Below are 23,449 nucleotides of genomic sequence, written 5' to 3' on the forward strand. Positions count from 1 at the left end.
ATTTTGTAGATTAACAATACCGGCACATAAACCAGGTAATGAGGATATCTTGGTAGAAAGACACTGCATTTCAAAGCAATCAATCCTTAAGCTTACACAACGCTATTCATTACATCAATACATTTTTGCTGAAAGCTTACTCTAAAGGAATTACTGTACACTTTATTGGCTTATTTTGAAAGACTAGAGATGCTCAATGTTTCAGTTTTATGGCTAGAACCAATAATGTGCTGCTGCTAGTTATGAAGCAGTGCAGGAAAGTGTAATGAAGAAACATGGTCTGATAAATTGTTTTTAAATTCAGGAATACAGGCACACGAGAATGTCCTTGGACCAAATGGTTAACTTAGGAGAACAGATTACATAGAAACACTCCTGTGCCCTTGAGTTTAAAAAATTAATTGGAGAGCCAGCACAGACATAAAGGGCCAAATGGCATCCTTCTGCACTGTAACAATTCTGTAGTTCTGTTGAGAGTTTATCTAATTGAGATATTTAATAAGGTTAAGGATGCAATGTGATGGATGAAGAGAAAGTATTACTTCTGTTTACACAGTAAAAAGCAAGTTGGCATAGCTTTAAAATTAGAGCTAGGCAATTTGAATGTAAAGCCATTCATTAGAAAGACAGCAGCAGTTTGGGATTCTCTCCTCAAAAAAGCTGATCATCTAATAGAGTCCAGCAGGGAAGCCTGAAAACAAATGGAATAGGGAAGAGTAGATATTAATAATGAATAATTGGGGGTGAGAACTTGACTACTTACACATGCATATGCGATCAGTCCATTGGAGCTTATTACATGCAACTAGAATAAAACTCTGGTGAGAAAGGTATATGTCTGAACACTGCCCAATCAACCGTTAACCTCTAGTTTAGACAAAACTGGGTCAGTGATGGTAATACGTCGAAAATCATTGAGTTGCTTAGGTCGCCTGCAGTTGAAGATGATGATTATGTGGTGCAAATGTAGCATGTCACTTATCAGCCTAAGCCTGAATGCTGTCAGGTATTTTTACCTATGGCCTTGGACTTCATTATTCGAGGAGTTGCGAAAGGAACTGTACACCGACAAAACATCCGTAAACATTCCCATTATGATGGAAAGGAGATCATTGATGAAGCAGCTGCAGATAGTTGGGCTTTAGGACACTGAAGAAGAATTTTAGCAAAAAATTCTGGAACTGAAATGGTTAGCCTTCAACATCCTTAACTACCATCCTTTGTGCGAGACATGACTCCATCCAGAGGTTTCCTCAGATTCCCAGTTACTTCAATTTTTGAAGTCCGCAATGCCATACTTGGTCAAATGCTACCTTGATGTCAACAGTAAGTACTCTCATCTCACAGCTAGAAATAGACCTCTTTATGGCAAAAGTGAGGACAGCAGATGCTGGAAATCAGAGTCTAGATTAGAGTGGTGCTGGAAAAGCACAGCAGGGCAGGCAGCATCCGAGGAGCAGGAAAATCGATGTTTCGGGCAAAAACACTTCCTCAGGAATAAATCTTTCATTCCTGATGAAGGGCTTTTGCCCAGAACGTCGATTCTAATCTAGACTCTTTCCTTTATGGACCAATGACTTAATGAAGTCTGGAGCAAAGACTGGTTCTGGGGAACCCAAACTGAGCCCGAGTCACCAGATTATTGCTGAGTAAGTACTACTTAATAGCATTGTTGATGAAAACTTCCAAAGCTTTGCTGGTAATTTAGAGAAGGTTGTTTAATTGGCCAGATTAGATTTGTCCTGTTCTTGTAGACAAAAATTGTTAGGTAATTTTCTACATTAATCAGTAGATTTCAGTAGTTTAGTTGGACTCAAATAGCTTGATTAGAGCAGCAGCTAGTTCTGGAGTACAGACCTTTAGTAGTAGAGCTGGGGGAGTATTGTTAGACCCATAGTCCTCGCTGCATCCAATGCATTCTTCCATTTCTTGACATGGCATGGAGTGAATAAAATTGGCTGAAGACTGGCTTCTGTGATGATATGAACTTGAGGAGGAGGCAGAGATGGATCAACCACTCAGCACCTCTGGCTTTGCATGATTGCAAACATTCCCTTTTTGTATTTTGCACCCAAATGCATTGCTTTGCCATAATGGGAATGTTCTTGGAGTCCAATAGAACATAATCGTTCATCATTGGATATAGAAAGACTGCTGTATTTTAATCTGATTAATTGCTTGCAGGAATGCTTCATTACAGAATGCATCTTTCACTTTTCAGCTTCACCAAGTTAGCATTTTTTTCCCCTGGTACGCCTGCTGCTGCACTTGACTTGTGGATCCCCTGACTTGATAATAATGTTGAGAATGTGAGATAGACTGCAGTGCCTCAAGGATGTCCAGTTGTGAGCTGCTAGATCTGTTTGGATCAATTCCATTTAGCAAAATGATAGTTCCACGTATCACGATGGAGGGAGTCAACAGTTTGTAAGTAGGACTTCATATCACAAAATGGTCATTCCTACCAATGAATGGCTAGATTGTTAAGGATGAGATTAAGCAGTGTTGGTTTTGTCACCGCCTACCACAAGCACAGCGTTACCCTTCAGGATTCGTCCAGCTTACAAAGTCACTTTTTGTGGTGGATATTGAAGTGTCTCAAAGTTGTTTTGCACCATTTGAAAATCTGTCATCTGAGATGATGTCGCAGAAAAACTTCATTTGGAAGGGTTACATTTTACTTGGGCTACAGAGTGTGCAATCAGATTTTCCATTGTGAGACACATCAAGTATTTCACTTGAAAGCAATCTCTTTAGAGAAATGCTGCCATATGTATACATATTTACTAATTTTGTGATGTGATACCAATATTGGAAAGATGAAAAATTCAAGTCAAGAAAATATTTGCTTCTCTGTGATTGAAAAATGTCCTATAAACTCTTTCATGGAGGAATTTAGTATACATGAAAATGTTGTACTGCACTATTGTTTGATGTACTCAAGTTATTTAACTCCGCTTGCTTTGGTTTCTTGAACAACCATTCCCCCCAACCCCCAGCATCTAGTGCATGTTTAAGCACAACTTGCGATATAAACAACCTCTTTCTAGAAGTTTGCTGCAGGGATAACAAATTTACCCAGCATGGTGCCACACATGCACATCTCTGAAGATTAGTTTAATAGAGCTTTTAGTTATGCATTTACCTTGTAATTATTGGGCTATTACAAAAAGATGTAACTGTACTATCATGCCTCTTCATGAAAATGTCTCTGCAGGAGGGCTTCATGTTATTCTATGATAGTGCTCCTCAAAGGAGCGCAGTCTGAGGCAAATATGGAAAAATAATGTTTGAAGTAGCTTGGTGTAACTATAATGAATAGTTCATAAGATTATATATAATACATCGATCATGCAGAGATAGCAGCTTAAAACGTTAACATTTGGCTGAAAATGTAAATGGCAATAAAATCAGCAATTTTAAGCCATCATTGTCAGTTTTACTAGAGTGCAGAACAATAATCACAAGTCCATTCTAAGGATTTATCTCAACTTAATAAAACAACAACAACGTGCCAAAGTGAGGTCATAGAATTATACAGAACTGAAGAGGTCCTTCTGCCAACTGAGTCTGCATTGACAACCAAAAAAACGTCACCTACTCACATTAATCCCACTTGTTAGCACTAGGCCCATAATCTTGAATGCCACAACACTGCAAGTGCTCATCCATGTACTTTTTAAAGGTTGTGAGATCTTCTGCCTCAGCAACACTGCCAGGCAGTGCATTCAGATGCCCACAACCCTCTGAATAAAAACACTTCTCCTCAAATCCCCCACTAACCCCTGAAAGTATGCTCCCTCATTATTGATCCTTCAACTAAAGGGAACTGCTGCTTCCAGTCTTCCCTGCCCATGCTCCTTACAGTCTTATATACCTCAGTCAGGTCCCCCCCCTCAGCCTTCTTTATACTAAAAAATAAAAACAGCCCTAACTTATCCAGCCTCCATTCACAGTTAAACTGCTCCAACCCAGGCAACAGCTCGGTGAAACTCCTTTGCACACTCTCCAGTGCAATCACATCTTTCCTATTGTGCGATGACCAGAACTGCACACAAGTACACCTGCTGTGGTCTGACCAAAGTTAAGTATAGCTCCAACATAACAGCTGTTGGTGCTGTTAACAGCTCTTATAATCTATGCCATGACTGATAAAGACATGCATCTTGTATGCCTTCTAAACCACCTTATTAACCTATCCTGTTGCTTTCAGGAATCTGTGGATAAGCTGCCTAAGATCCTTCTGTTCCTCTGAGGCTCCCTAGTGTTCTGACATTTATTGAGTACTCCCTTGTCTTGTTACCTCTTCCAAAGTGCATCATCTCACAGGGTTAAATTCCAACTCCAACTGACCTGCCCATCTGACCAATCTACCTATATCTTCATGTAACCTAAGACTTTCTTCCTCACTATTAACCATCTGCCAATCTTCGTGCCATTCACAAACTTACTTATCATCCATCTCACAACTTCATCTATATCACTTATACATATCAAAAACGTTAAGGGATTCAATGCTGATCCCTGTTGTATGCCACTGGACACTGGCCTCCAATCACATAAGCAGCCTTCTACCACCACACTGTCTCCTATCACTAAACCAATTTTGGATCTGACTTGGTGAAGTACCCTGGATTTCATGTCTTTTATCTTCTTTATCAGTTTTCCATGTGGGACCATGTCAAACGCTTTGCTGAAATCCATATAAACCACATTAACTGCACTACCCTAATCTACACACCCAATCACCTCCTCAAAAATTCAGATAAATTTGTTAGGCATAACCTCCCACTAACAAAGCCATCACTGATCAAACCTTGTCTTTCAGAGCGGAGATTAATTATCTCCTCAGAGTTTTCTACTATAGTTTCACTTTCACTGTGTGAGACTCACTGATCTGTATTTCACTGGTTTATCTCTACCACCCTTCTTGAAACCACAATAGCTGTCTTCCAGTCTTCTGGCACCTACCCAGTGGTCAGTCAGAAAGGTATTAAACTAGCTCAGCAGGGGGATGGGAACCGAGGGTGTAATTGCAGTGCACAGGAGGATGAAAGTAGGGAGGACAGGGACAGGATTTCAGGGTCACAGGAATGTGATGGCAGATGGCGAAGTGGTTTGGAGTGTGTTTACCTCAACACCAGAAGTATCCGAAATAAGATAGGTAAGCTTGCAGCATGGATAGGTACCTGGGACTTTGATGTTGTGGTCATTTCGGAGACATGAATAGAGCAGGGTGAGAAATGAATGTTGCAGGTTCCAGAGTTCAGATCTTTTATTAAGAACAGGCAAGGCGGTAAAAGAGGGAGAGGTGTGGACTTGTTAGTCAAGGATAGTATGACGGTGGCTGAGAGAACTTTTGATGAGCACTCGTCTACTGAGGTAGTGTGGGCTGAGGTTAGAAACAGGAGAGGAGAGGTCACACTGCTTGGAGTTTTTTTTTATAGGCCTCCACAGAGTTCCAGGGAGATGGAAGAGAGGATTAGCAAAATTATTCTGGGTAAGAGTGAAAGGAACAGGGTGGTCATTATGGGGGACTTTAACTTCCCCAACATTGACTGGAAATGCTATAACTCTAGTACGTCAGATGGATCAGTTTTTTTCCAGTGTGTACAGGAGGGTTTCCTGACACAGTATGTCGAAGGGCTGACAAGAGGGGAGGCCACACTGGATCTGGTGCTTGGTAATGAACCAGGCCAGGTGTTTGATTTAGTTGTAGCAGAGCACTTTGGAGAGAGTGACCATAATTCAGTTACGTTTAGTTTAGCGATGGAAAGGGATAGATACATGCCACAGGTCAAGAGTTATCGATGGGGCAAGGGCAATTATAATGCAATTAGGCAAGAATTAGGATGCATAGAATGGGGTAGCAAAATGTAGGGGATGCAGACAATGGAAATGTCGAGCTGGTTTAAGAAACAGATATAGCGTGTCCTTGATAGGTATGTCCCTGTCAGGCAGGGAGGAAGTGATAAGATAAGGGAACTGTGGTTTACAACAGAAACTGCATCTCGTTACAAAGAAGAAGGAGGCTTATGTGTTGATGAGGCAAGATGGTTCAGATGGGGCGATGGAGAGTTACAGATCAGCTAGGAAAGATTTAAAGAAAGTGTTAAGAAGAGCAAAGAGAGGACATGAACAGTCTTTAGCAAATAGAATAAAGGAAAACCCTAAAGCTTTCTATAGGTATGTGAGGAATAAAAGGATGATTAGGGTAGGAATAGGACCAATCAAAGACAGAAGTGGGAAGTGGAGTGTGGACCCTGTGGAGATTGGAGAGGTTCTAAACGAACATTTCTCATCGGTTTTCACTCAGGAAAAGGAGAATATTGCTGAGGAGAAGAATGAGGTACGAGATATTAGACTAGAAAGGATCAAGGTTAGTTACGAACAGGTGTCATCAATCCTAGAAGGAGTGAAAGTAGACAAGTCCCCTGGGCCAGATGGGATTTATCCGAGGATTCTCTGGGAAGCTAGAGAGGAAATAGCAGAGCCTTTGGCTTTGATATTTGTGTCGTCATTGTCTACAGGTTTGGTACCAGAGGACTGGAGGATTGCAAATGTTGTGCCCTTGTTCAAGAAGGGCAGTAGAGATGACCCAGGTAATTATAGACCAGTGAGCCTTACTTCTGTTTTAGGAAAGGTTTTGGAAAGGATTGTAAGAGATAAGATTTATAATCATCTAGCAAGCAACAATTTGATTTCAGATAGTCAACATGGTTTCGTCAAGGGCAGGTCGTGTCTCACAAACCTCTGAGATTTTTGAGAAGGTGACCAAGCATGTAGATGAGGGTAGGGCAGTTGGCATGGTATACGTGGATTTCAGTAAAGCCTTTAATAAGGTTCCACATGGTAGGCTGTTGGAGAAAATGCAAAGGCATAGAATCGAGGGTGATTTAGCAGTTTGGATTAGAAACTGGCTTTCTGGTGATTGATAGAAAATATTCAGCCTGGAGTCTGGTTATGAGTGGTGTGCCACAAGGGTCTGTTTTGGGACCACTGCTGTTTGTCATTTTTATAAATGACTTAATGGTATAGGTGGATGGATTAGTACATTTGCTGACGACACTAAAGTTGGTGGAGTAGTGGACAGTATGGAAGAATGTTACAGGTTGCAGGGGGACTTGGGAAGAATAACAGGAAGGCAGAGTACTGAGTCAATGGAAAGATTCTTGGTAACGTGGATATGCAGAGAGATCTTGGAGTCCATGTACATAGATCCCTGAAAGTTGCCACCCAGGTGGGTAGTGATGTTAAGAAGGCATATGGTGTGTTAGGTTTCATTCGTAGAGGGATTGAGTTTGGGAGTCGCAATATCATGCTGCAACTATACAAAACACTGGTGCGGCCACACTTGGAATATTGTGCACAGTTCTGGTCCCCATATTTCAGGAAGGATGTAAAAGCATTGGTAAAGGTGCAGAGGAGATTTACCAGGATGTTGCCTGGCCTGGAGGGAAGATCTTATGAAGAAAGGCTGAGAGACTTGAACCTGTTCTCATTGGCAATAAGAAGGCTAAGAGAGGATTTGATAGAGACATACAAGATGATCAGAGGATTAGATAGGGTAGACAGTGACAGTCTTTTTCCTCGGATGAAGTCATCAGCAAGTACGAGGGGGCATAACTACAAACTGAGGGATGATAAGATTTAAGACAGATGTCAGAGGCAGCTTCTTTATGCAGAGAGTTGTAAGGGTGTGGAATGCCCTACCTGCTAATGTAGTCAACTCAGCCACATTAGGGAGATTTAAACAAACCTTAGATAAGCACATGGATGATTTTGAGATAGTGTAGGGGGACGAGCTGAAAATAGTTCACAGGTTGGCGTAACATCGAGGGCCGAAGGGCCTGTTCTGCACTGTATTGTTCTATGTTCTAAAATTTAGGTCAGCACTTTGTAATTTCGTCCCTTGTTTCTCACAGCAGCCTCAAACAACTCATTTGGACTTGAGGATCTGTCCACTTTTAAGCTAATCAAAACCACTCATCATTCTCCATAACAAACTGCTCAAGAACCTCACAGTCCTTTTTCCTGAATTCTGTACCTACATCCTCCACCTCCTGAGTGAAGATAGATGTGAAGTATTCATTTAATACCCTACCAATGTCCTTTGGCTCTACGCACAGATTTCCTTTTGGTCCCTAGTGAGCCCTACTCTTTCCTGAATATCCTCTTAATGGACTTACAGAATATTTTGGGATTTTCTGTAATTTTACCCACTAGTGATTTTTCATGACCACTTTTTGCTTTTCTGATTCCTTTCTTGAGATCACTGCACACTTTCTATACTCCACAAGGACCTCCATTGATTTGTTCCTTTTATACCTGTAAAATGCCTCTTTTCTTTCTTTGTGAACAGTCCTAAATATTCTGAGACATCTAGAGTTCTCTGGGTTTGTTGCTCCTATGGGTTACCCTAAAGGGAAAATGTTAGGCCTGTACTCACCCCATTTCCTTTTGAACATGGCCCCACTGTTCTGCTAGGAGAAATTGAGGACTCCTGATGCTGGAGATCAGAATTGAAGAGTGTGATGTTGGAAAAGCACAGCTGGTCAGGCAACATCCGAGGAACAGGAGAACCTCGATTTTTCGGACATAAGTCCTTCATCAGGGATCAGTCACTATCACTAAAATCATCATGTGGAAAAATGGTCTTTGAGAGATTACTGATGAAACTGTAATGAGTGGGACATGTTGAATACACAATGACTATTTACATGGTGCATCTTTTCTTGTGTATCGGGAGGGCTATTGAAAAGTTCCAAGGTTTCATTGTCCAAAGTCTGTGATGCATTACTTAAATTTCCAGAAGAGATCATTCATCAGCATTCCCATAAAAAGAGAACAAGGGATGAAATTACTAATCTGCTGCAGAATTCCATGTTAATTAGGGCCAGGCCACACAGATTTCTAAAAGGCTAGCCTATAAAGAATTAAAGGAAACAGATGAAGAAAATACAACAAAGGTGGTTTGTTTCAATTTACAGAAAAAAAAGGTAAGGTAATATATCAGTGAGTCATGCAGAGATAACGAGTCATAGAATTAAGAGGCATCTTGCTTCAGAAACCTCATGGTTGCTAGGCAGAAGGTCAACGATGGAAGTGAAAGGAAATGGAATAGGAACTCTGCAGGAGCTATGCTGTGGCCACTCTCATTTATGTACACATATAAGAGATACGTACATACATATATGTGCTTGCAAACATGCACACGTAAGTGTGATCTGAACTCCGGAAGTGCAGAACTAATATAGAGTATTATCACTTATGGGAAGGAGATGGAAAATTATGAACAAGATTGTTAGGAACTAGAAGACGACACTGGCTGCAGGGATAGGCAGATAGGCTCAGTGTAGAAAAAAGGGACCAAATACATTCTGGAAATCATAATATGATGAAATAATCTTTTGATCAAAGTAGAGAGGAAAAGGGCACAGAGACCTATGAAATGCAGCAATGTTAGTAGATTGGACCATTAAAAAAGTAAAAAACAACTACCATTGATTTGGCATGTGGAGATTCAAAGTAGTAAAGCAGAGATCTAATATTGTACTTCTGTTAGATCTCAGTAATATATTTCATTTTATGTACTTCACTAATTCCAGGACATAAATGTAATATAAAAGGGTAAGACTCCCCAACTCCAGTCCATCCAACCCAACAGACAGGTTACCTGATTACCCAGTTGGGATACAAACCCTTACCTTACCTGTCAGAAAGGCAGGAAATCAGGAAGGTAATGAATTGAAGCAGTCTATTGGCTGTGAATTAACTATGTCCACCCTCTAATTTTACACAATACAGAAACTTACGGGATGATCTGGAAAAAGATTTTCCAGTTGTGAATAATGGTTTTGAAAAGATTTATACTCTTGTAACAAGTTATTTCCATCGGCAAAAGTGTTGGTAACAACACAGAATAAAACTTAGATAAACTTGAAAAGAATTAAAAGGGCAAGTTGGAAAAAAAATCCTAAACACAGAAAGGATGAAGATAGACTTTTCTGGCAAAACTTCTGCTGAGGCACAGTATAAAAATTTATTTGGAAGGAAAGAAAATACATAGATAGCTGAAGAATAATATTAAATAGATGATGAGCTGAGTGAGCAACTTATTATTGGAATTTACACGAGATGTTTGATTGTGGTTTAACATGATCAACCACTCCTATATGCAGATCTCATGTCTCCTACAATATGAAACATGCCTTTATCTGCCCAATATTCATGACGGTAAGACCCACAAAGTAGAAACTGGAATCCTAGATATTCAATGCAGATGAGAATGTAGCATCAGATTCTCCTCCTCTTCTGTAGGTGTATAGAATAAATATAATCTCAGGCAGCCTGAGAGTCAGGCAATAAATGACAGTTAATTTATCACTCAAAATTAAAATTAACTGCATTTTGTATAAAAACATGTGATTATTCATCATAAAATCTTCTTCACATTGGGTTGTCTCACAGACATGCAAGAACTTGCAAAACTGCTGCTGGTGTGGTCAAATGGATTCGCCACAATTCAGTTTCCCTTTAGCATGAGCTGGTTTTATTTGTCTACATTCTGTCCAACACATCATCCTCAGTGGACATTACTTCTTTCTGCCCACATCTTAGCCCAGGTGCGACTCAAATCACCAATGCCTTTATGACCTCAGCTTGATGCCCGCTTGGTTGTCTTCCGATACTCCACCCGCGAAGACATCTGTTCATCCAAATCTCTGCTGCCCAAAACATAGTCCACATCAAGATCACCAATTAATTCGGTTTGTGTTTAAATTCCTTTCACTGTCTCAGGCTCTCTTCCTGTACCTTCCTTCAATTCTACAACCCTGCTGTCTACAAATTCCTTCTAATTTTTGACTGCAGCCTCCTATGCATCCCTGGTTCTCTTCACTCCAACATTAGAAGATCCATATTCAGTTACTTAGGGCCCACCGCCTGGAATCCCCTGCTTAAATTCAACACCTCTTTACTTATAGCCTTAACAAAACCTTTCTTGATAATGTTTTAGTCATCTAATAATCTCCTCTTGGCATTCACTATCCTCTTTTGTCTGTCAATTTCCTCTTGGTATTTTTCTACGACGAAGAGAGCATAAATATACTTTGTTCTTGTTTTTCTTGCTGAAATACTGGCACAAGCCTAAAGTAATTTAGTGTAATCTCTCTGCTCGTTTCAGACCATTGGCTAGTTGAGGTAAACTTACTCAGAGAGATATCATTCTACTTCCTTTAAGGCTGATTCCACACAAAGCTCATTCACAAACTGCATTTCCCTAATTAAATTAAATGATTAGCCATTCCTTGACATTACAAGAATGCTCGATACTTGAAACATAATTCATGCCCAACCATCCGTCAAACATTCTATAAATAGGTCCAGCCCAATTGATGTCAGCATACTGAAACCACCTTTTGTCTGACCCTAACCGACGTGGCCACACATATAAAGCAGCTTTTCATTTCTTCAAATGAAACTGTGGACCTCTGCACATCTCACTAACAGCCCACATAAACAACAATTAACCTTGTCTCTGCTGTTTCTGGTAATAATAAATTGAAATCAATAATCTTATATAAAAACACAATTTGGTCACAGTGGAATTATATTGGGCAGCTCACCTGAGGAGCAAAGCATTGGCATGTACTTGATGGGCAAAACGGCTTATTTCTTCTATAACACTCAGCACTCCTAATGACAATCAAAATATCAGCTGCCATGGTGCTAAAGCGACCATTGAAGAAATGTTAAAATTGCAGCTTTCATTAAGCAGAATTAAACTGATCTGATTATATAGCCAGTGGTGATGTGATACAGCACTAATATTCTTCTGTACCATAGTGTGGGAGGGAAAGATGTTTGATCTCTGTTCAGTTCTTGATTAAAAGTGTGCTGACTAGGGTTACATTAAACAGAAACGGCAACATCTCCCTGTAGGGGAATGGAGTTATGCCAAAGTAGACATTTGCAAATGAAAATGCACATCTGCCCTCTCATCTGTAAACCAGGTGGACGAGAAGAATCAATCAGGTAAAGGTTTTTTAAAAAAAATGAAAAATCAGAACTAATTCCAAAAGTAATCTTTATAGAGATTTTGTTAGTCATTAATTACAAACTTTTTTTTGCCTGTTTGAGAGCGTATGTATATGTATATGTATAGAATACTTTAAATGTTCCCTGCATTTGCCTTCCCTCCCCTCATTCCATACTGAAGTCTGAGAAGTATGTACCACTGATTTACAAGCTAACTTGCAAATAATGTGCACTTCTGCACAGAAGGCCGAGAATTGGGGGAAGGAGGCCTCCTCACAGCTCCCATTTTGAATACCATTTTCATAGAAACGTAAAATACCAAATAAACACTGCTTTTTGTCAAAGGGATTCAAGCTATGCAGTATGACTAAAAACTGTCAAAAATCTTTTTCTAAGTAATGTGCAGTTTCACTGAAAGTCAGATACTGATAGTCAGAAAAAGGTGTACACTTTTATGAGATAAATGCTCAATGTTTAACAGTACATTCAATACTTTTTTAGGTTTCATTAACATAAAAAGTAAATACAAATCTAAAGCATACCCACATGAACATTTGCCTGTTGTTTATGTTTGTGACCAGGAGATCTACTCTCACAAAGCATGCAAGCTATAACATTGCTGCCAGAGTTAAAAGGTCATGGTCTATTTGTAGCACCATGCTAATATGAGGCGAGGCCACTCCCCGATTCCAGATTCTCTTCAAAGTATTTAAAGCCTGGAAGATTCTGTAACTATTCTCAGTTTAATTACCTCACTTCTCATTTGAACTATGTGAGAAAGGTTGAGAGATACCAGTTTAAATTCAGTCAACAATTAACAAGAGCCTTTACTTCTACACTTGTGCTGAATATTTTCAAGCCACCAGTCAGGAGTATTAAAACAGACAATTTTTTTTCGATTATCAGTCCCATTGTTCCTGGTAGACAGATGAACTCAGTACCCTTTAGACTTATTAAACTTAGACACACCATGTATGAGAAATCTAATATGTCAAAAGAGAAAAGATGGTTTTCAGTTTTAGTTTTCTTTTCCCTTAAATAATTTGAGATTTTTGGAAGAGTCATTAAAATACATACAATGTAACAAGTATACAAGTATTGAAAAAATAGGTCTGTTTTTCCAAGCAGTCAGTACTATGGTACAGAGGCACACAGTTCAGGAAAGTTCCAAATTTGATCCTTGGATTGTCCCAATTTAGTCAACTTCGATCAGTGAGAATACTGCAGTCAGCATCAGTGGTCAGACAACCACTCAAGGATGCTAAATTTTTTTTTAAAACTAGTCTTGCTACTTAGTGACTATTTCCTCAATCAAGCACGACTGGATAAGCATATAGATGGAAGTATTCCAAGCATTAAACAATTTCCTGTATAAATTGTTTGTATGTGACAGACTTGAGAATATTCAGTATAATACCCTCTTCACCAAAACTTTAAATTCTTCCTGAAGCTGCAAATGTTAAAAGATTGAATGTCTATTTGCGAACTGCGTACATTGGTGTGCGCAAGTGCTGGAGAACAAAGTGAGCAATTGACCTTAACTCTATACTTATTTTTAAACAGGCTTTTTATATTTGTTGAAGTGAGGGATTTCAACTGGGTATTGAGAAATTTACCATTTCTAATGTTCAGTCATACAATGACTGTGGATGGACGGTAAAATTCGGCCAAATCAATGTGATTTAACCCTGACATTATCAGCATACCACTGTAATCTGATGTTTTGTTTCTCACATCAGCCTATTCAGTGCTCATCTGTGCTGAACATTATTTATTTGGGCCCGAAAAGATTTAATTTGGGACTACAGTTATCAACAACGTATTTTGCTCCATCAGAATAAGAGTTTCTACTTCCTAGTAGATTAAGTAAAATCAGTTCAGCTAAACTTCACTTGTAGCAACAAAAATGAAAAGGGAAGGTGGAAAGGGATAAACATTAAGAAGACTATCAAGGAGATCAATATCTTGAGCAAATCCTTCTTTTGTAATTACAGGCCGGTCTGCTATAACGCGCATTTTGTTAACGTGATTTTGCTATAATGTGATTGATTGGGGGCATTGATTCTAAAGCGCGAACTTTTAAACATGTGTTGACTGTAACGTGATTATATCGCCAACACTTTAAAGCACGATTTTTCTATAACACGGTGTTGCACAACAACGCAACCATTGTGTTAAAGAAGAACTACCTGTGGGTCCTTCTCATCATGATTCAGATGTCCAAATTATAGTAGCATCTCAATTTCATTACTAATAGAAACGGGACAATTATAATCATAGCTGTCAGGAGGACTTTAGCTGTTAACTGCAGCTTGAAAAACAAAAAATGAGCAGTACCTACTCTTTGGTAACCTTTCTTTTCTCTCCTTCTCCATTCCTCAAAAGAAATATGGTGAAATGGTGTTTTGTTCCAGTAGTTTTTAAATCAGTCAATGAGGAAATAAAATAAACTTTATCTGACTTTAAGTCACAAATTTCCCCAAATATTATTCAAATGGATGTCCCAAATCATTACAGCGAAAAAAACATTTAACTTCACAGCCTCCAAAAGGGACAGTACATAAAAATGCCACCAAAAACTCCCAATAGTGGATAATTGCTATAAAAAAAGCAAAGTAATGCCAAAGTGCATAATTTTAAATGTGGATCAAAGAACATGTAAATATTTTGCAATTCAAGAATGTTGCAGAATCCAGAAAGTTGGCAAGAGAGGGAGATAAACGGTTCATGGATTGAAGTGCTTAGAGACTACTTAGGACCAGTTATTTGTTACGACAGTTGCAGAACTAATTGATTAAGAGGCTATGACTAATGATCTGTTTATAAAGGTTTGTTTTTAGGTTCAGATGAATAACTACATTTATAGACCTTGACACCTAAACATATGCAAAATCTAGTCTAGCTGTTTTCAGACAGGATTTTTTGAAGTTGTTTATATTAGATTAATTTTCTTTCAAGCATCTCATACTCTTCCTTTGCTGGTCAATAGCTGTGAAATGGCATTAAGTTGAGGATGGGCCGCTAAATCCTAACTGAAATATTTCATTTAAACATCGATTCTCAATACATAAGTAAGGCACACTGTGCCTTGGTTGTGGAACTAGAATACTGCAATGTCCGTTAAATGACAATTTGAAGGCCATTAATATAAAAAAACAGCTGTTAAAGCAAGAATGCCAATTGGTTAAGATATGCAGATTAGAATTCTTCCTACTACCAAACAGAAATGAAAACCTGGTATCCCACCAGCTTTAAGAACAAATGTGCATTTATTAAAATGCATTTCATTCTTCCAGAGGGTATCCCAAAACACTACTTTACCAATTCTGAAGAAGGGTCACGCAAGTTTAACTCTGATTTCTCTACACAGGTGCTGCCAGACCTGCTAAGCCTTTCCAGCAATTTCAGTTTCTGTTTTTCAGCATCCGCAGTTCTTTCAGATTTTGCTTTGCTAGGAGCATTCTTTTGAAGGGTAAACATTGCTAAGATGTAAGAAGTTGTAGGAGTAGATCCACGTAGAGTGATGTTGGCCAATTGACCAGATACTTTTTGGGCGCATTGGTTGAGGCTTCTGCTCTCCTTGAAATACTGGGCAAACAGGGAATCTGTTTAACATTAAACCAAAAACAAAATACTGTGGATGCTGGAATTCTGAAATAAAAATGACAAATGCTGGAAATATTCAGCAAACCTGGCAGCACCTGAAGGATGGTGCTATTGTTGATGCCTAGTGTGTTGACTTCCACTTAGCAGAGGCTGGGCGCCAACTCTTGTAAACTCCATTCAATCTACCCCTGGACCATGAAGCCACCAATCAAACCATTGTTTCAGGACTGTCACTGACCTCACCTCCTTTGGAGATCTTCTCTCTACAGCTTACCAGTTCATAGCTACTTCTAACTTCTTCCCAAAATCACCAGACAGGACTGCCCTGACAGACTCATTACTTCAACTGGTTTCTTCCTGCTGTGCTATTTCTCCCAATTTTGACTCCATGTATATTGCCCTTGTCTAGCCTCTTCCCACCTACATTCACAATTCTTCCAATGCTGAACAGAATTTCAACAATTTCCATTTTCCGGCCTTCCCCTTCCACATGGATGTCAAATCCCACTACAACTCCAACACCAGATTGCCTGAGGACTCTGTTTCTTCCTATTCTGGAGGCCTCTATTACCACCTTTCCATCCCTGGCTGAGCTTGATTTCCCATTGAATAATTTTTCCTTAAACTGGCTCTCCATTCTTGAATAAAATGTGGGGCCATGGATACCTGCATGGTATCCTAATTATTTTTGTGGGATTTTATGCAGGACCTCTTCCATAACTCTTTTACCTGGAACATGAACGACCGTATTGGTGCAGCTTCTGCCTCTTCTCCGAAACTGGAAAAGTGAATAAATTTTGCTTACAACTTACACCCTTCTTTCACTTTTAGCTGGCTAATCCCTTACTTTGTCCATCTCTTCCTTCTCTGCATGCTGTTTCCAAGGATGGGCTATTTACTAATATTCCTTGGAAACCCATTGACTCCCACAGTTTCCTTGACTTCATTTCCTCACATCCTGCTTCTTGTAAAGACTTCATTTCATTCTTTCAGTTTTTCCAACTTTGTCACATCTGTTCTGATTTTGCTACCTTCCACTAGGGTGCTACAGCATATCCTTTTTCCTCAATTGAGGATTTTCCCACCACAGGGGGCAGGGCTCTCAACCACGTCCAAAGTATTTCCTGCACTTCTTCCCTCATCCTTTTCTTTCCATCCCAGAACTGGGATAGAGACCCCTTGTCATTGTTTCCTGCTCCACCATCCTCTATATTTAAAGGATCAGTCCCTGGGATTTCCATCACTCTAGCATAATGCCATCACCAAATATATCTTCCCCTCCCCTGTTAGCATTCCAAAAGGATTATTCCCTCTGTGTCTACCTGGGCCATTCCTCTATCACCGCCAACACCGTCTTCCTCCCATGGCACATCCCATGCAATTTTAGGAAGTATAACATTTGCCATTTACTCTCCTCCCTGTTCAAAGCCCCAAAGATTCCTCTCAGGTGAAGCAGGATTTACATGTACCTCTTCCCAATCTAGTCTCCCCTATTCACTGCTCACAATGTAGTCTCTTTTATATTGATGAGATCAAATGAAAACTGGATAATGCTAGAACATCCCTGCTCAGTCCACAAGCATGACCTGATGTCTCATTTGTTTGCCATGTCAATACATCATGTTGCTCTAAGCATCTAAGCCCAGCACAAGCTGGAGAACAGCATCTCATTTTCCTTTAAGGTACTTTACAGCCTTATGGACTCGAAATAGAGTTCAACAACCTCAGACCATGAATTCTGGTTTTGATTTTGCTTCCACTGTCTTCTCTGCACCCCATCCTTTCCTAATGCTTCATATCTTGGTTTTATTGGTTTTGTTTCAAACAGAATTAACTACACACTATCATTAATACCCTCTCTGGACATGTCCAACTTCTCTATAACCATTACCACTCCCTTTGCCTTTTGTTCTGTGGCACCTGTGATTGCTAATTTCCCTCATCCTCTAACCTTTCCCCAGTATTCCCTTCTGCTTCACCTGTTTCATGCACTATTTTCGAGACTGTAAATCTCAATTTTTCCATATCTCTCTTCAGTACCGAATTGGATTCATAATATTAACGACTCTGTCTTTGGTTCCTGACACACTTGTAACATTTCTCTAGCACTTTGTTTTTATCGTGGTTGAACACCTAATCGCAAAGACAGACCCTGCACTAATGCTATATTCTCTTATTACTGCATGTAATTGGCAACTTAGATTGTGCATTCACATTTAGGAATCAGTCCCCTGATTCAGAGACAAGAAAGTGAATGCTTAGTTAAGACTAATAATGATACCTTAAAAAATCCTCTTAGAGATGTTTTCTGCAATATTACAATAAGCTGATTTATTTCCACAACTAATATATCCAATACTAATCAAAATTTGCTCGGCTTGAAGATATGACAAGACTTTCAGGAAATAAATACAACTGTTGACCTTGATAGCGAAAGTCCCTTGTTACATCGTTAAATCTGCTTTAACTCTTGCCATTGATTGCCTTTTTGTTCTAGTCCACAGATTGAAATGCATCATTAGTTTCCTGCTTTAGATGCATAAGGCAGAGAAAGAGGCCATTTGGCCCATGCTGATTATGTTGTCCCTTTGAAGAAATATCCAGTTATGTTCACTTCACGGATAATAGAATATCAGTTTTTAATCTTCTGGATGGATAATGTAATTGCATGATGTGTAAATGAATCGGATACTTCACAACGATTTGTTCAAGTCAAAGGTCAATTTAGTTATATATAGGGATTAATAGGCAAGACTAAACGTTATGTCTACATAGTATCTGGGTAATGTCATAAAGCATTAACAAGTTCAAATTTTTATATGTTCAGGAGCTTTCAATTTCAGTCATATCATTATGGAGGAATATTGAGCAAAGTTAGAAGGTTGCCGACACAAAGGGATGTAAAGTTAAAGACAGAGTAGGTTACAGCTTCCTATTCTTGTTAGGAAATGGTTACAGATCGATCCTTGGGAGTAGACCATGAACATAATGAGCTCTTCAAAGATTCCAAACTGGTGGTGAGTTTGTGGGGTTGTTCAGGGGAGTTTGGAGAGATTAAAGATCAATATTTAAATGCATTTCTTTTAACAAGATGTTGTACTTTCAATACATGGTACCAACTTTGGTTTCAGATTTTCAAGGTCCTCTTCCCCCATCTATATTTGCTTTAACTTCAGTCAGTCAGGGTAAATAATCTGTGCTAATGATAACTGGAGAGGCTGGTCAGCTTAGTTGACTAAATGGCAAACATGGCAGATCAGATTAACATCCAATTCAAGACTGAGATAAGGAGAAATGTTTTCTTTCTGAGGTTTGAAAATGTTTGGAATAGAAAGCTGTGGGCGGAGAGTCCTTCTGTCTATTTAGGGCCGAGATGGATAGATTCTTGATCAATGGCTGAATTGATGATTACAGGGAAAAGGCAGGAAAGTCAACTTGAGAAATGGTGAATTAGCCATGATCCTACTGAATAGCAGAGCAGGCTCAAGAGGCCTGATGGCCTACTCTTGTTCCTATTTCTTATCATCTGATGTTTTGGGGAAATGCGTGGAAGCGGAGTTGAGGACCATCAGTTCAGCCATGATCTCATTGAATGGTGGAGCAGACTCAATGCGTTGAATGGTCTACTTCTTCTTCTATGTCTTATGGTCTTATCCATAGAGCAGGTTCAATTCCCATTTCAGCTAAGGTAGACTTGGGATCTGACTGTTCATCAATATGAAAAGGTGTGTCCCTCACGCTATATAACCAACTGCCTCTCTTTCTCTAATAGAGATAATTATGGTCTCTTATAGACAATAGCTTATGATTTACCTAACCAATGATAACTGAATTACAGAAAATCGCTAAGTGAGTTGATAGTGTTGTCTCTCATTCTGTCATTCCTGTGGGAATATATCTTTATTCTGGTCAATGACTTTTTGTTCTTTTTTCCATCCATTTTAATTTGTTTTTGTTCCAAATCTCTGCTTATGATGTAGGATACAAAAGTTAGTCTGAGGATATTTCAACCTTTCTTCCCTTTCTTATGAGAGCATGAGGGGCCTTCAGTATACAATGCTGTTATATGGTGCACCCATGAATGAGAAGCTACTGCATGGAGAACAATGGGTTAAAAACATGGATCAAAATACTTTATTGGCACAGCTCTCATTATAAACACATTTCTATCTTAAAAGCATAATCTTTGGAAGACAACAGTGGTTATATTGAAATAATGAATTCACGGAGCAGAGGGTAATAATGGTCACTCCAACCAATGGGTCCCCAATGGGTCTTGCAAGAAACATGCCAATGGAGGGCAACAGAGTTCAATAGAACTCTTATCCTGGAGGCACAACTGACTCTACTAACCAGCACCATCCACTTTTTACTGGCAGACACTGAAACTTAACTGTTTCCCTCATTGTATTTAAAAATGAGAACTATGTCAAATTCCAACTCGCTTTGTGCACATGCACTGAAACAAATTGGTAGGATTGGTACAGTAGATGGACTGTCATTCTGCTGGTGAAAATAGCTATTCACCATCATGTCAATGAGGACTGAAAGGCAATTTGTATGGCTTTTGGTGATCTACTTTGATTGCTCTATCATCTTCAAAAAATGCTCTCTGGCATTTTCAGAAAATATGGCATCAGCTGTACTCTTACATTGAGAAACCCAGAAAGCAGAGTCTGATCCTGTGTAAGGCAGAGATTTCATTTTCAATCAAACTCTGGAAAAATGTGCATTTATTCACCATTAATTGCTGAAGTTGTACATATAAGATAATTGGGCATTCCATAATGTCAAAAGCAGACAGTCACTTATCCTTGAGCAATTTTGTAATTTCTTAATTTTAGTAACAAGATGAAAGGAGATTAGATGGGAAAATGGTCCAGCTGAGACATGTGTCATTAATTATTACAATAACCAGACACAGCAAATTATAATAGGCACATATAATGAAATCATTGAAAGGGGCTTTTAAATATAGCTTGAATAAAAATAGCTGATTTAAAAAAAAAATCACTGAACTGACAGAAAACATAAGATATAACCAGCTGTTAACAAGACCAGTGAACTTTGATTCTAAGCGTATAAGAAGTCACCAATGTGAGTCCTTTCCCTCTTAGTCTACAGCAAGACTGAAAAACACTACTCCTTAGCTTTATAACCCCCAATCCACACAAGGAATTCTTTCCTATAGCTTTTATTTTCTGTAATTCAAGGCACAGAACAACAAGCTACTTGGCCAAGACCCTATACTCTTTAGTAGGAGCTACAGGGAAGGGCTCTCAGCGGCCGTGCCTCACCTCTGGGTGCTGTAATCACAGGCCGATGATGATGTGTAAATGCCGTTCGAGGGGAGGAGGTCTGCGAAGGCGTGGGACTGCTGAAACCAGACTTCTCTGACTTCTTTAGTGTAGTAGGCGATGGCATTCCTGGCAAGAATGATCGATAAGTGCAATTTTAATAATGCTAGGTCATGAAACGACAGCCTGTGCAATGTGGAGGGGGAATGGGGTGTAAAAGCAGCATGAGTTTGGGGAAGACAGAAGAGGAGGGTAAGGGAAGAGACTGCAGACAGAGAGAGTTAGGCAGTGCAAAAAGCATTCTGCATCATTCACGTTCTATGGTGCCTCAGCATGTTTACTTAGCAACTTCAAACAACATTCCTTGTCAGGTTAATAATAGAGGAAAGAGAGTATGCATGCAAGAAAATGGTTTCAAGTACAAGCTACATTCATAAACCATGCCATTCTATCTAAACTAAACCTGCAAAAGAATTCCGTTGGAGTTTTAGACTGAAAAATGCCAGAAGCGTCAAACTTCCAGTTGTTTCAAAGAATTCACAGAACGTACATTTAACACCATAATCGAGGATACTGCACAGCCATCTGGGAAACACCCAAAATACTCGGACCAGGGAGTTGGCCTCATAAACCATGATTGGCAAGGCTACAGTTGGGAAATGGAAGTCAGGTCAGGAGTGAAACTTTTGCTGTAGCCTGTGAATAAATATGTAGTACTCTAATTAGCCCCTGAAAGTGTCAGGCAATACTTGTACCTTGGATGGTCTGCTGAAATGCTTTTATTTCTTAAAAAATGATTTTTTTACATGGGCATTTTATGTGGAGATGGGGCACTACCCACATTGAACATTGTCAGGTGACGTGGTAACACACACAAAAAAGTTATGGCACATTGTCAGGTTTTAAGTATCCTCAAGATAGACATACTCTGCTAATCTGATGTGTTGCTAAGATCCCAGGGTCTCCAAGTCAGACACACCATTTCTGTGGAATGTTGTTATGCGCTAAGTATTCCCGAGCCAGACACAATCCGTTGCTATGATGTGTCACTAGGCTCCAAGTAACCCCTTATGAGACACAACACTGTTGATGTGACATGTTGCTAGGCTCCTTGTAATCTCAAATCAAACATATTCTACTGCTATTGGCTAAACACAAGACCCAAATAATTCTCTGTCAGATGCGCAATGACATGGAACTAGTTGCTCCTAGATAGCCTTCATATTCACTGAATGTTATTCAATTAGATCAATGACTACTTTCATAATGTAAAAACCATCTAAATTACAATATAGTGACATAATGAAACTGCAATAAACTCATCTCAGTTGTTTTCAGCAATGTCCAGCTTTCATTCTCTCAGATTATTAATACAGAGAAGTTGCATTTCACTTTCAAATCTCTCTGTTCCAATGTAATGAATTGACAAACAGTTCAATATTGGTAAAAAAAATAATTACTTGAATGTACATCTGTAGACTTCAGCTGTGTGACCTTTGAGTTTGAGAGGTCACTAAAGAAATATGTTTCCGGATCTGAAAGAAACAAGCAGCAGAGGAATGGAGCAAATTTTTACATGCATTTATCGTTTAAATAATTTAAATGGTGATAAATGTACTTTCAATAACATCAGTAAGAGAAGTTTGACACTTTGGCATTTTATATGCACACTAACTTTCATCCAAGTTAACAAATATCATGCAATACATCCACTGCTGACTGCCTTTGTAGAAGTGTGTTCAGTGTCCGACTGCTTTAGAGTCAAATTGGCCACCAATATCCACACAGTAGGGAGAAGGTGGTACAGTTAAGGTTTTTTGTATACTTGTACTTTGCATAACCTCCAATCCCATGGCATTAAAAATACATTGAATGTTTTAGGCACAGACCCAATTCTCTGAAGGTCGCAAAAGACTGGGGATCTCTATCGTCAGATGGTGTCATATCAGTTCCTGATGCAGTTAATACCAGACAAGGCTAATAACAAAACATACAACTTTGGCAGGTATTTACCAACAGATACACAGAATAGAATCATTTGAGAAGTATTAAATGCTGCAACAAACACAAACCTTTACATATAGTTTTATGCCATTTAATTTTACTCATTTACATTTCAACCCTTCATTATTTGAACTTGTAGAATTTTCTTAAACCCTTAATTATGAAAATGATAATCTATGTGAACACTGTCTGAAGTTATTAGATGTAATGAAGACAAACACAATTATTTTGTTATTATAGGAGTACTGGCTTATCAACTTATCCTTTAGAAATACCACGATTATACAAGTTATTTATGCAAAACAACATTAAAAGATATGCATATTATTTACATTACATAAATTAGTATTTAAGGGAAAGTTTTTGACAATACACAAATATACAATAGCACACAGCATAGACTGGAATCAATTTACGAGGTACATTGTTAAAATTAATGCCTAGTTCAGAGCTTATTATTAAATCCAACAGATTATGACAATTAATGTTCTAAAATTCTGCTG

The 23,449-nt window shown here is 39.0% G+C and overlaps 1 protein-coding gene across 12 annotated transcripts in view; it reads right to left on the reverse strand.

The window, feature by feature from the left end:
- nfia (nuclear factor I/A) overlaps positions 1-23,449 on the reverse strand; it is a 732,109-nt gene that overhangs the window by 94,457 nt on the left and 614,203 nt on the right. For 7 of the 12 annotated variants that reach the window (XM_043699263.2, XM_043699262.2, XM_043699267.2 and 4 more), the window contains 2 exons: positions 22,403-22,477; positions 20,943-21,071 (listed from right to left, as the gene is read on the reverse strand). The exons of 2 other annotated variants lie outside the window; for them this stretch is intronic. In XM_043699263.2, coding sequence (XP_043555198.1) covers positions 20,943-21,071; positions 22,403-22,477 — 204 coding nt within the window. The remainder of the gene's footprint in view (positions 1-20,942; positions 21,072-22,402; positions 22,478-23,449) is intronic. 3 more of the 12 variants (XM_043699265.2, XM_043699271.2, XM_043699269.2) reach the window with 2 other exon arrangements.

This window comes from Chiloscyllium plagiosum, unplaced genomic scaffold, assembly GCF_037043375.1.
Source record: "Chiloscyllium plagiosum isolate Xiang-an unplaced genomic scaffold, Cpla_swu_hap1 HiC_scaffold_9, whole genome shotgun sequence".
NCBI classification, from domain to species: domain Eukaryota; kingdom Metazoa; phylum Chordata; class Chondrichthyes; order Orectolobiformes; family Hemiscylliidae; genus Chiloscyllium; species Chiloscyllium plagiosum.